Source organism: Rhopalosiphum padi, chromosome 1 (genome assembly GCF_020882245.1).
Source record: "Rhopalosiphum padi isolate XX-2018 chromosome 1, ASM2088224v1, whole genome shotgun sequence".
Classification (NCBI taxonomy): Eukaryota; Metazoa; Arthropoda; class Insecta; order Hemiptera; family Aphididae; genus Rhopalosiphum; species Rhopalosiphum padi.
The window spans coordinates 27,991,964-28,007,802 of NC_083597.1; the positions used below are offsets into that span (position 1 = coordinate 27,991,964).

At 32.7% G+C, this 15,839-nt stretch overlaps 1 protein-coding gene across 4 annotated transcripts in view; it reads right to left on the minus strand.

Moving 5' to 3' along the window:
• Positions 1-15,839, minus strand: part of LOC132921594 (teneurin-m) — a 68,816-nt gene that overhangs the window by 17,872 nt on the left and 35,105 nt on the right. For all 4 annotated transcript variants that reach the window (XM_060984702.1, XM_060984731.1, XM_060984722.1 and 1 more), the window contains exons 3-4: positions 1,002-1,223; positions 490-574 (exon numbers count right to left, since the gene is read on the minus strand). In XM_060984702.1, the coding sequence (XP_060840685.1) occupies positions 490-574; positions 1,002-1,223 (307 nt within the window). The remainder of the gene's footprint in view (positions 1-489; positions 575-1,001; positions 1,224-15,839) is intronic.

The window sequence follows — 15,839 nt, forward strand, 5'->3', positions numbered from 1 at the left end:
AATAAGTTATATATATATATATGTATATTGGAGAGATTTTTATCACAAAAATATCATTGTACAGATACGATGAGGGGTGAAATCGTGTGGTCAGCAGAACCCTCTTTGTTTTTAATAGCAATTTGCGGGCGTTTCCATTTGCTAGTTAGAATTCGTTTTTCAAAACAGTTCTCAGAACGAACCCCATTAAATAATTCCAACAATACCATACGTAATGGCTCCTTTCATTATGACTGATTTATGTTTTCGAACCCTCTCCAAAACAAAACAAAAAAGTATGACACTGGGACACCCGATTCTTGTTTCCGACACGTGTTTAGGTATAGGTAAAAACTGAACATATCAATCATGATCAAGATATCAAAATAAATGATTGTAAATAATAATAAATAATGAATATAGCCATAAGTCAATTTTTCCAGCTAAACTGATAACGTTAATAATATAATGTTTTGTGTAACCACCAGTTATTGAATATTTTAAGCATACCTTTCCGATGATTTGTGAATATCAGTCTTAGAAGGACTACTGCACGATGACGTATTCTTGTAGTCCAACACACTTTTCGTCATGTCTGTAAAAGCATAAAAATATAAATTATATTTATAATAAAAATATATTCTACGGTTTACTTAAAAAAAGACTAAAATTTAATATTGCACAATGTTTTTTTTTTCAAGGCGCTATATAATATTATAATCAGTTCAAAATATTGTCCCTCCCCCTCCACTTAAGAAAGTGTTAACTCAACTGTATGATTTTTAAAAGGAGAATTTCTAGATGCATTATTAACGGCTCGGCGTTCTCTCCGACGACAGTGTTCGGAATAATAATTGAGAGCCCTCCAACTTTTCTCGAAACCGTCTTTTATCGTTATTGTTTGCTAATGGCGTTTTTTTTTTTTTTTTTTTTTTATTTCAGAGGATATCGTTAAATATTTTCAGTTAAGTGGAACAGAAATAAAGATGAAGGAAAAATCTTATTATTACAATGATTCATACCCGGCTGTATGTAGACGGACCCGGAAGCAGTTCTTATGACACAATTGGATGGTTCAAAGTCTAAGTCCATCGGGTGTTGATGATCTCCTGCAAGATGTACCATCGTGCCGGCATTGGATCCCTGACCGGAACCCTTTAGCCGACCGTTCAATCTACTCATCGTGCCGGGATTCCTCGGTGGCACATCTGGTGGATTTCTCAAAGAATCGTTTAACAAACAACCTGGAAATAAAATACCAAAAATTAAAATCAGAATTAAATTTATTTTATTATAAAACTAGTTATGTTATCAAAAATAACAACGAAAAAAAATGTTTGTAAATCCAAATACGTTTTATAGACAATGGATATTACTAAAGTGTTAAACTGTAATTTATAATATATTATATATATATAACACAATATAGAACTGCAATTTCAACGACACTGTTATTTGACATGGGTAAATTAATATATTTATGTGTAACAAAGTATTTTTTTTATGAAAAATCATTATTTTTGTTAGTTTGAAAAACTTATAAAACTGAAAATAGAATAGTAACAAAATAATAAACGGTTTTTTTTTCATAAAAATTCGGAATTTCTGTAGATTAATAATGTATGCACAACGCACACCATTAATATTAAAACATTATAAATCATATTATACAATTCAACAAAACTGAGTTGGAACTATAGAAAAAAGAGAACAAGGGGAGCGAACGAAAACCTAGAGATATAACTTTTCATAAAGCAAAATAACAACGAGTAGTCGAATTCCGTTTGACACCTTCAACCACCACTCTTCTCCACCACAAAATGGCAATTGATTTTGAGCGTAATACTGCGAGCTCGCGGCAGGATTAAAACCGTGGGGACGAAGACGACAAGAGTGAAGTCTGTAATCGGAATAAGGGACATTATCCCAGGCAGTATTAAATAGTACGCTATAATATGTATTATATGAAGGGAGTGGCGGGCGTTGTGTCGTCTCGGCGTGTCGTATCAGATTAGGACCTTACTGGAATAATATACAAGATTACTATGTACATGAGGAAGGAACGTACGTGGTATTAAGTGATCCGTCAAATAGAAATCGAGAGAAAGAGAGGAGTTCGGTGACGTGTGAGTCACATGCACAGAGAAACACATTTAGATTATCGTTTCCAACAGGACGGGGAAGTTTTCCTACGATAATGTATACGATAAATGTGGGGTGGCTTAAACAATCGGATTTAAAAAAAAAATATATATAAATAAATTGAAGCTTGCTAATAAAATACGGTTTTTGTTTAACGCAGAAGGGTGATAAAAACCAAAAGAGAAACAATAACAATGCTCAGTACCGAATAGAAAGAAGAAAAAGGGACGACAATATTAGGTACTATACTATATTGTAAATATGACGCTGCTTTGATCAGTAATTATAGAACACCATCAATCGCTAAAATTCTGAAGTTCAGTATTAGTGCAACTTATTACGATTCATCCAAAGTTTTTGCGAAAGAAACTTTTTACGTTTTTTGAACCCACTAGAATATATTATTAAACTATAGTTATTAACGGGGTAAATTACAATTAACGAAAACAATATAAAACCGGTCGTTAAAAAGTTTTTCATAAAAAGCTCGACAAGACAGAATGAATTTTCTGATTTTCAATTTTCAGTTTTTCAATAAATCTGTTTCGTTATAAGCATTAATAATAAATAAGAGCATAATATAGACGCTCAAAATAGAAACACTTTATCGACTTTTAAATGAAATATACGTCTTTATATTTTTATAGTAAATTAACATATTTTTTAAAATCTAAATAGGTGCATGTAATTATTTGTAATACAACTTCCACTGTAAAATGTATAGGTACAATTTATTTCAGTAGGTATAAAATAAGATTATAAGTTTGTCATGTCCAATTTTTTGTCTCCAAATTTCAGTTGACGAATTTAAACGAATTAAAAAAGTTTTCAGCCTTCTTTTGTCATACTTTGTACACGATGGATAAAAGTTTTCCAATTTATTTCCGATTTAAACAATGTGCTGGACAAAGGACAAGAATACATAGTATGTATCGTTCAAGCCGGTTGAACTTAGGCTTTTCGGGGCCTCAACATTTGGTCGAAAACTTTATGGTTGGTTGTTTTTTAAGTTGCATTTATTCAATCTGGGTACGTCACGTTCCGCTTTCGTTTGTTAATCCCGTATAATGCACATCACGTCTCTATGATAACCCTCGAGCGTTAGGTGCTTAAGAAGAAAACGCCCGGTTACTTTCTCAAAGTATTTGCATATACACAATCTGGTTTTGTATTAAATGAAAAGAAAGCACAGGAAGATAAACTTTGTTTCGACCAGTGCATGAACACATGGTTCACTATAAAAATATTATGATTAAAATATATTACTCGATTTAGTAATTACTTTCATCTGTATTCTCCTAAATAGTAAATGACAAATATAATATGTAAGCAACGAAAACAGTTCATTTTTTATAACAAAACTATTCTAATTTATTATGAATTAAAGATATAATACTATTAATAATAATTATGCATAGTCGTATCTTTAAAAGTTACTTGTTGATAATTTTACCTCATTACGGAAATAATCTTATGTCCATTATTTTCATCGTTAAAATAATGATGAAATTTGTTAATACAGATTTTATAAAAGTTCAATAAAGAGCAGAAAAGAGAAGAAATATTTAAAAAAAGAAAAAAATTGCTTTGTTGTTGCATAATGAACCAACTGTCCAATGAGTCGTGTCGGTTTATTCTTTTTAATGTATACGTAGCTCACGCGCGCGCGCGCGTATGTGTATATGTATTCTTACAAAGGGAATTTCGTTCTTGTCGTCCAGTTGCCGGTTCGTTAGGCCAGCTGGTTATAAAAGGATATATAAAGGCGTACGGATAGAAAACAGGAAGTAGAAAAGGACGGTGTGGATAGGGGTGGAACTCAGTCACCGTCTTAACGACTTGACCGAAAACCGTTGACAACTCGATCACGTCCTAGCCACGGCCTTTGCTCTCTAATGACGCACCTTCTCTTAAACCCCTCCCCTTCCTCCTGCCGTTACGTACACTCACAAATGTCACCCTCTCAAAATGCCATCCGAGTTACTCGTGCTATGTTTGACCTTTCGGTATTTACCTATTCCGCACTGCCGTGGTTTGAAATTTTGACACCGGGCCAATAATAACGACCCACGGGGTCTGTCGTCAGCGTTTATTCTTCCCCCGCTGGTGACGTGTGTCGGATATTAAAAGCGCTTCTCACGACTTTCGTGTCGAAAAAAAATCACCACTCATTGACTACACCCATACATTTCCAAATAGTTTGCTCATAACGATGATAAAAATATGAAACAAAATCCAAAATGTTATCAACCTATCTCTTAATACTGATAAAAACAAACTTTTATTAGTAAAAATAGTTATATATGTACTTCGAAATTCGCGTACGGAAAGAGCGAGATGGGTAATAAATATTGAACTGATTATCGACAACGCCTAACACGAAAGAAGCAAACATAATGCAGTATAAATCAGTGCGTATACCATCGATAAACGTCGAAAGTTTATGGCTCAATTAGTTCTAATAACGAGAATTTGTAAAACCATTTTAAGATAAATAAAAGTTTAAAAATTCTTACAATGATACGTTATGTGGCAAGTCTTAAAATGTATTTTATTTTATGATATCTAGAAAAGTTTATTTTCATCGACTGCACAAGTACCGAAATGTTTTTATAGTCTCGTTTTGGCTGTTACAACTTACGAGACACTTTATATTGTCTTTAAAATTCGTGTGGTATTCGATATAATAATACCCTTGTTGTTTACGCGCGTAATGTATCACCGTGTGTACACGGAGGGATATACGTGCGTGATGATGATCTGCAGTTGTTGCGGGGTGGGATGATAGCGGCGAATACACGTCATGCAGTGCCAACGCAAACAGTGTGTTTTGGAGTGTCTAAATATCAGCAGATATGGAGGGAAAATTAAGAGCACTATATCCATTAACAAATTGCTGTGCGTATATATGCTACACGAGCTGATAGAGAGTTAGAGATACAGAGTGAGCAAATGTGTACACACGAATATATATATATATATATATATAAACACAAATTGTGGAAATATACATAGTAACAACCCTTTATAAAATTCACAAGGGGTTGCCGAACGGAGGACTCTTCTACACGCTCCGGTTTTGAATTTGTCTCGGTTGACGTATATTGTTAATCATCTGCAGACTGCGTAACCAAGACACATATACACACACACCCACACACACATGTACACACAAATATATATATATATATATATATATATATATATATGTATATATTTTATTATATATAGTCGAGAGCAGGAGGGAATAACGAAAAATAAAAAATAATAGCATTGGAAAATCGAACCACCATCCTCGTATACGCACATTATACCGCGTTAGAGCTTCGAATCGAAACCCTGGAGTATACGACCGGAATCGATTAGACGTTTCATAAATCACGGCGACCCTTCGAAGACACACATACCATATATATATATATATATATATATATACACACACACACATAAATGCGTGGGATAGGTTCCCGGTACACGCATGTACATGAGATATTCATACACTGCACGAAACGCTTTTTATGAACACGTTATACGGTAACGGCAGCGGTCCTTTGAGAGGGACTGGGGAGGACCACAGAGGGTTGGTTTTTTTCGTACAAATTAATTTTTTCCAGCTATTTTATTTAAATACAAGTGGGAATTCGGTCAACCTATATCGTAGATTTTTACACGAAATAATAATAGGTCAAACCACTGTTTTTACTATTTTATATTTGAAATTATGTTAATTATGTTTGATTTAAAAACAACAGATACAAACATAACGTTACACGCGTAATAATAAACTTAACTGACAATCCCTCGCTATTATTCCTGTCAATGCGATACATCATAATCAGTTAATAAACACTGTATTCTCTCGGTATTTGGCGAGTACCACACACACACACACAAACACACACACACACACACACATTAAAATACATACAACTAACGTTATAATGATTTTATCATTTTAATAGATACATATCGTTATTATATGTAATAGTATCAGATACGTATGGCACACTGGTCATGAATATGAACGCTCGCCGTTAATTCGCACGTCATTTGTTTATGTAGACAGGTATTCCGCCGGAGCAATTAACGCGGGGACACGCCACACAGATACGAAACGTACAATATATTATTATTATCGCGGGCGGTGAAACTCGGAAACGTGACAAAACAATTTCAAATGGACAGGAGCAGTGACGCGATACCGTCGCGACCGATGTTTTTGGGGTGACAGTAAAAAAAACAAAAAAACTCTGTACACTTCCGAGGCTTACGTTGATTGTGTCGGCGGAGGAAGTGGCGGCTGCCAACCGGAGATAACGACCAACCACCGACGAAACAACAACACACAAAGGCACCCCTGGTGGAATAGGGTACGATATCGGTTAAGGGGGGTGTGTTTGGGAGGAGTAGCTTAAAGAAGAAAAACACATCTCATCCCTCTGCACAAACTGCAGTGACTCGCAGTCCAGAGCATCGAATCATATTATTAGACGAATCTGACGGATGAGTAAACAAGACATTATTTTTAACGCCAGCGATAGAAGCTCCGCATCCCAAAACGAGGTCGTGTTCATAATATAGCAATAATAATATAACAGCCCCCTGAAATAATAATAATAATAATAAATATTAATATCATAATAGTATTACCCTCCTACAGATGTGTTTCCGCAGTTAAACGTCGATATATGGCGGATTAAAGTATTTTAATGCGCGGCGGCCAGGGCGTTACTGTTTACGACGCGGGGGACCGCCGGTCATGTGTACATAGAATTATAATTCCAAATAAATTTATAGTGATCAAAACACAAATTCAGTGAGCGTCCTAGGATTAGGTCTGGGAAAAACTACCGGAAGCGTACACCGGCCGTATTATATCTCATACGCCGCAGTACTGCGCGTGTATAACCGCGATGGCGAATTAACGTTATTTTATTTTTCCATAATATATAATATTATAATCCCGGAGACCTGTGGAAGCGATGTAAACGGGATAAAATATCGGCGCGAAAAAAAGCGTATATACCGCGAGATAGGCGGGCGGCGGGAAGAACGACGACGACGACGACGACGACGACGACGATTCGTATAACATAATATATAATATATCGTAATATAGGTGGTGCGCATGCAAGTACCTCTCCTATACATATATACACGCGTATCGTTAACGAAAAAAAAACAGTAAATTAGTACGTATATAATATATGGCGAGCGCGCGCGCGGGAACATAAAATATATAATAATACATACGTATATATATATACGCACACGCGTGTATAATAATACAGTGTACGTATTATTATATACACTCTGCGGTATACACGCGACGTATACGGTTTTAAACGTACATTATATCATTGCAAATTTACAGGCGCCCCCGTACAGTGTGAGTGCGCGTGCAATATAACGATGCGTATAAATAACGATCCCCGATTCACCGGACCGTGACACACACACACACACACACACACCGGTGCAGTGCTGAACTTGCACACTCCCACCGACTCGGGATCAGTGTCAGCATTTCCACTAGCGAGCGCCCGTGTGCGCGTGTGTGTGTGTGTCTGAGCGCGCGCATTTGTACATCGGTGCGGGGTGGAGAGTGATTAGGGCTTTTGAATAATCGGCTGACCGAGCTTTACGATATATATTTGAGCGTCCTATACACGGGTTCCGGGACGTATATATATATATATATAGTTAGGTAATACGTAATGATATAATATGTATATATATTATTTTGTAATAATATGTACTCGCACAGTGCACGAGAATATGCCAATTAAATGACAATCGGCCCGAGAGTGCATATATTGGCCGCCGTCGACCGAATTTCGAGTATTTTACATTATATAGAGCCGTGCGGCTAGACCGAAAGCGAACGTGTGCGAGACACGGGTAACATTTTTTATCTGATTTTTTAGTTGGTTTTTTCTCTCCCCTCCCCCCATCTGTCGTCTGCTGTTTTGAGCAGATCACCGGTTTGAGGACTCGTCTGTCTAATCCAATTTAGTGCTAATCGCCGCCGCTGCTGCATCGTCGACTGTGCTTTTTAAAACGATTAACTATATCCTATTCCTTTTAAACCAGTTGATCGAGTACCATAAATCTATACACGGCGGTGTAATTCAAAATTGTTATTGCACATGAGTCATCATAATATCATAATACAATAAAACACTATTTCGATAAACACGACGTCGTTAGAAAATTGTGAGTTTGCATTAACTGTTACAACTTTAATAGCAACTATTTGCATTGTTTTGTATCGAGAATTAAAACTACATTGAATAATATTATAAAATGTTTTAACTCTTCATAACGGCATGTGAATATCGACTAATAGATATTTATAATAAACATATATTACATATATATATACATGATCAATGTGCAGAAATACTACTTTTGGTATTATAATGTCAGCACAAAATTAAAAATGCATTGTTTATTTTTAATCAATTAGGTCAGTATAAAAGCTATACATATAAGTTACTAAAATCGTTACAGTAAATCGCGAATTTATATGCTTCTAAGGTGTTTAGTTGGTCTTTTTAATTATAATATTGTTAATATTGTGTGTTTTTTAATAGAATTTCAATTTAAAAATAATAATGTGAAATTTTAAGATAATCAATGGTATTTCAACAAAACCATATCGTCCACAGAAAACCCACTCCCCGGTGGTGTATATAATTAGTAACAACATTGTTTGAACCAAATGGCCTACCTGTCTTGCACCCTCTCCTCCACTCATATACACACGCACATACATACACACCATTTCAGGCGCCCTCTGTTATTAAGAGGCCAATAAGGTTTAGTGACCGGATTAATGAGCCACGGCGTTTAATTAGGGACCCTTGGGCTTTGAAAACCCCGAATCCTAAATATAAACACACATATTGTATGTATATTGCGTGAGTTAACGTTTTCTGACGTAAGGACTCGAGTGGGTTATAGAAGAAAAAGAAAATTAAAACTTTGGATAGCAACATCAAATATCTAGCAAATGCTTCTTCCATGTCAAGCCCGTGAGTAAGAACCATCTGCCAAAAACTTTTCATTTTTCCCACATGTAACTTTAAAGTCGTCAACATTTTACAGTTTTATTTTTTAACTTTTACGAAACAATGTGAATGTGAGTGTATATATATATATATGCGTATATAAAACATATAGATGAAATAAAAATGTAAATTATTGTAGACACTAAGACAGCATAAGACGTAAATTCGTTAAAGTCCAAAATAAAAACGCCCACTATTCACACCAGGATTCTATAAACAAATTATCTCTAATCAAAATTTATGTCACAAGTTATAACACTCATAACATATTAATTTTATTTACATTTTTTTTTTCTAAACAGTTCATATGAGTATGTCCCACATTTTTACGAACATGACCACATTATGGTTTCCATAAATTATTGTCATTCAACTATAGCGATATAATAAAGACGAGTACGTACCATACATTTGTACAATTATTATTCTACGAAATAATAAAAAAATATTTAATAAAAAAAATAACGATTTTGAACAAAAATGGGATGATTTACCATAAAATACTTCATAATTTTCAATGCACATCAAAATAGTAAAAATGTAAGTTAGACTTAGTTATTATATTTAACTCTTGTCTACAAAGCAAATCACTAAAAGTGGAACTATATTATTTATACCATACACTTATATATTCTATGTAATGGATACACGAGAATATCTAACGTTCATGGATGCAATATTTTTGCTTTGCTAATATACTTACGAAAGAGATGCACAGAAGCAATTTACTAAACTTTAAAAATATATTAACCCCAATATTGGTTGTGGTTTACGATTAAGCTCGTTTTTATGAATGATTTGGTGTATTGAGTAGCTATGTTTTAGGAGGTATTATAGGCTCCCCTTCTGGTCTAAACTCTAAAATGATAAACCCTCAACTATTCACTCGTGTGGTATAAATCCAAATAATTCATAAAAAATATAAAACCCCCTTTTTTCATATTTAACATAATACGTCACTATATATGTAATAGAATAAATGGAATATCCAACATTTTAAATGTTTAGCGAAATATATATGTGTGACCATACTATATATAAAAATATAAGTACTTACGTATTATTTTTAAAAATCACCTCGATATAAATAAAAACGGAAATATCGATTTACCAAGTACTTTAACATGCATAAACCACTAATTTGGCTTATATTTAGCACAAATAATAAACAATGACAACCCCAGAGAGCCATATCAAGGACTTAGATAACACAAAATACACCCCTCTATACCAGGTAAACTAGCAATTAAATTCCCCAGCACCCTTATTAACAGCTGGTCAAACTGAACTATGTTTGCACCAACCTCACCGGCAATGATCGTGACTTTTAAGAATTATGACGTTTAACGCACGTGACACGCAATACCAGTAGTCACGCACAAGTGTACAACAATAGTAACAAAGTCACTACAGCTACACCACGCATACCGGTCAAGTTAACGTAAGAACTTAGTTCGGTACGTGAGGATGATGTTACGGCTGTAAGCTCATACTATGCGGGAAAATGGACGCTATGAAAACCAGCTTGTATAATTTTGACAAAGTATTAATTGGTTTTCTAATTGTATTATATTTATATTACGAACTATAGAATATAATCATCGATAAAGGATTTTCATTAATCTAAGTCTTTGACGAAAGCTCTGCATTATCGTGTACCAAAATACGTTCACGACTGTCTGCGCTCGCCCGTTATGGTCTACTATGTTTACAGTGTTTATATAATTTAGACATGATAATATTATTAGGTGACAGACAACAATTATATTAGAAGTTATAGATAATTAATAATATTAGAAATTAGAAATAAATAATAATATTAGAAATTGGAAATAAATAATAATAAATATTATGAATCCTGTACTGTCACGATACGGATAGAGCTTTGTTAAGACGTGCGCTCGTCTTTAGAGAACATCAAGACATAATGTAAATGCGTATGTGTGTGAGTGTGTGCGGGCTTGTGTGAAATGAAATAAACTCGGCGCATTAATCCCAGCGATAAAATCTTCGAGTAATGAATCTTTTTGAAAGGATCGAGCAAGGGGTTGCGCACAATAATGGACGAGCCGCCGGTCCAATTAATAGGGGACGCGCTGTGAAATTGATAGGGCGAGAGAGTTCCGGAGCTTTGAACTCGCGAGATAAGCTCGTAGCTCAAAGTGACAGACGCCCACCGACTTCTATTCCCCCTCCCCAATCCCTCGCATGGTGTATAACGCAATAATCTACGTAAAAGCCCATATGAAGGGAATAATATCGAAGCCGGGCTAATAAAATAAATATTCACGGTTCAATGGCTCATTTGTCGGTGGTTGCGTGCATTCCAATTTTGAAATTGGATTTTAGTTTTAAATAGAAGATGATGTAAGACCTTATGATTTTTTTCTCCTAACGTAAATCCCAGAATATCGGCTGACAAAATATCATTATTTTTTTTAATTTCGCTAACTTTTTATCATCCTTTATATACCAATATGAAAAAAAAAATCAAGATTTATACCAAAATAGGCTAAAGCATTTTTCTTTAAAAACCTAAAGTAAATTATAAAATCAAGTAACAGGATCAGATTAAACTTAATGTTGTTTGACTTTTCATAAAAATTAAGTGGTATAAATTCAATCCAATACTTATCAAATATTAAATTCAGTTTTAATACAGTTATATTTTTTTCTAAATTAATTGAATAAATAAAAATGTTAGGTTGGAAAATGTAATGGTTTATTCCTATTATTCCTCAATTTTATTTCATCATACATATTTCAGAAATATTTAGGCTCATGTCAGTGTATCACTCGATTATCAACGTCCGCAATAGATTCACAGCCATTAAGCCGTATACTGTTTTTTTCCTCATAATATAACGTTTTGGATTTTTCCATATACATCACTTGTGCTTACCGCAAACCGTGTTCATGAAAAATAGTATTCCATTTTGTATATTTATTTATATTGTATGTGTATATAGACACTACTATCAGGAAAAACCTCTTTTACCCGTCGCTGTTTACAGAAAAGATAGACATAATGCTTGTGCGGGCTAAAACCGAGAAAAAGATTGATTACTATCTTCATGTGCATCAGTCCAAACACTTCGTGGTACTCTTTCGAAATTTTAGGTCGCGTGTCGGCCGTGCCATTAAAATTTGTGAAACACGAATGACTTTAAATACCGTAAAACAAACGTGTGTTAAATCCCCCGAATTGTCGTTTTTGAGCTGGTTGACTGAACCGGAAATGAACAAAATATTTATTGTTCCATTCCAGTTTACCCCTCTGATATTTACCATTTATTACAATATTATCATATGTCTCATTATATTGTATGCAAACAGTAATATCGAACAAAAGTGAGGATAATATTTCATAACGAAATGTAGACATTTAAATATTTGTTTTAGTATGTTTGATAATTTTATACTCCAACTTGACCCATTATATTTTGGAAATAAATATTATGAACTGTATTCCAGTTTACCTCTCCAAAAGTATACTTCATTTCTTTCCAACCTTATGGTAATATCGAAATGTCTATATTATGGGCATTCGTCCTGGCTGTTTTTATTAAATGTATAAATAAACAAATTGAATTGAAAAAAGTACATCGTGTATTACGTCTTAAAAAAAACGTTTGAATAATCATACATTTTATTATGACCAACAGTATCAACCTTTAATAATTGATTTTGAATTATATCTATATTATTTCCCTCGTTTTAACTTACTGTCCAATAACATAAAACTACTGGTGTAGCATAAAAGCTTTTGAATCAATTTTAACAGGGAACTCCTTTTAAGTAATTTGCTATACAATCTATATAATTTTAGCGGTTTTCAATTTACCTCTCAATTATTTGCGTTAATACAATATTATTATAAATGCAATTTATGACAATTTATATATATAGTAGGTATATATAAAATATATATTGTAATATATTCGTATAGGCGTTAATATTACATGGTTTTCAAACAAATGTGCCCTTGTCTTATATACCTAAAGTAAATTTAATTATATTTAATTACAAAACTATAAAACCTAATATACAGACTATATTAACTATTTTCTGCTTTTGTATTTAATTTGTATTCTGTTTACGTGTATATTAAATATTAATTATATACTCTACCCTTCAGAATGTAATTTCATCAATTAAAATAAGAAAAATACTTTTATTTTACTGCGCTGCCCATAGTCAACGATGTGACATTAAATTATTAGTACTGACTACTAAGCCGATTGAAGTAATTGAAATAATTGGTTATCAAATTTTTATTATCTTATTTTACATGGATTTATTTTATTATATAATAAATTTAGACACATCATATTTTTACATTTTAAACTATTACGCCATGTAGTCCGAATAATATTTTTTGGCGAGTTTAATTTAGAATTAAAGATGTTTAGTATTAAAAGTAAAGATAACTACTACGTTATATAAACAACAGCTAAACTTTTACAGAACTTTTCACACCGACCGAGTACTTGTAAAACTCCATTCAATTCGTATATATACCGTATTCAGTCAATATTATTATACATATCCTAATTGTCCAGCGTATTTCCTCATTATATTTCATTGAAAAATTATTATGATAAGGTGGAGGGAATTCAATGAGAAATAAAAACATACGACGAATGTTGTGTATATCGAATGAGTTTAAGCGGAAAACATTAAATTATAATGATATTTAATATCAACGGGAAGAATAACAGAATAGAAGAACAGGATTTACTCGCCTGTGAAAAAATTATCAAGAAAAGGGGATAAAACTTTCCCAAAGAAAAACAAACAACAAGAGATTACGCAATAAAAATGTCCGAATGGACAGCCGCTATTTGTTAGCCATGAACTTTAAAAGTTAATCATTATAATATCCATGTAAAAAAAATAAGCTTTACAAACAAATTTTCTAGTGAAAATCAAAATACTATGAATATGTATTGTATATGTGAGTGCCTACTGCCTATAGGTTTATTATATCTTTATTAGTGTACTAATATTACAATAAAACAAATTTATAAAAAATTGGATTTTACGTATTATATTAGGATTAATTAAATTAATATTAAACCTATTCGTGATAATTAATTTCTATGAATATTATTAAAGACTAATTTAAAACTTGATTTAGATTACCTACTCTATTTATTTTGAAAATTATATTATTAAAGATACATTAAAATTGTAATATTAAATTATTAGTATTTCTTAGTTATACCTATACAATTATATAGTACTTACATTTTACAATTTAGTATTTACGAAGAGAATAATTTAATTAAAAATTATAATATTTAGGTATAAATATTAAATATATGTTGAATAATAATAATAACAATATTAAAGTAACTTTTTAAACGATCATTAAAAGGAATAAAGGGGATTCATTAAGTAATTGTACGTTGAGTGAAATACAATGTTTTTATCTACACAATAATTTTATTTTCCTGTGAAAGTATAAAATGTAAAATTTTTATGGTTTATTATAAAATTAAATCTTTAATTAAAATGATAAACTGTGTTTTAAAGTGCTAGTAAGTTTCATGGTTTTATCATTTAATCTACTTATCGATGGAAGCGGAAAATGTCTTGTCAAAAATAAATTATGAAATAATATATTAAACCTCGCTATAAGCTTCAAACATATTATTACATTCTCGAGGAATAAATAATATAAGCGCTAGAATTGTATCATTTTCGACAATCAAGTACTTTTTATTAGGTTAAACTTTAAGCATTTTTAATTAACTTTTCAGATGCTGATGTACTGAGTGTACGCAGTACCGTTCCATATATATACATATTATTATTATTATTATTATTAAATCGTATACTCGTGTTTGCTGACTAGAGGCTTTTTAACGATATTATATTAATATTTCATACAACAATTTAATTTACCTGATTTACTACATTGGTTGGTCGACCGTTCTCTTTTTCCCACCCCCTACCGCTAGTCCTCACACCAACACACAATACCGATCGGCATCGGATATTTCCAGTTATCATATCTAATGTATTATACCATAGTGAATATGTACACGGTGCCCAGTGGAATAATACGGACGGCGCGAGCGCTTACATCAATTTCCCCTAATTGATGGACGCCGGTCAAACACAATATTCTACCCCGCCACCGCTGCTGGTAGCGGCATGTTGTATATTATTATATTATAATATAGTTGTATTTCGTATTAGCATTATGCATTTTCTTACCACCCCTTCCGCAAAGCATGTTATAATAATATCCCGGTCTGATCGTTAATCACGTTAAAAGCGTATTGGATATTTTACATCGAAGGCTCTGCGTATAAACGTTCTAAAAGCACCGCAGAATAATTATAATTACCTAATGAACAACACGCATACATACGCACACGTGTATAACGTGTATATTAATATAGAATATTGAATTGATTGATGGTTTACTTTGTCCACTTATTTCAATTTGCACTACATAGTAATATAGTTATTACTGTTATTAGATACAAAATGAACGGAACCATTTAAAAATTACTAATCAAAATAAAAATATTTGCACATCCGACGACATTGTATTATAATAATATAATATTATTTTATAACTTTAGTAATGGTAATAATAGCGTTCTCTGGACTATACTGCAATGACGAACA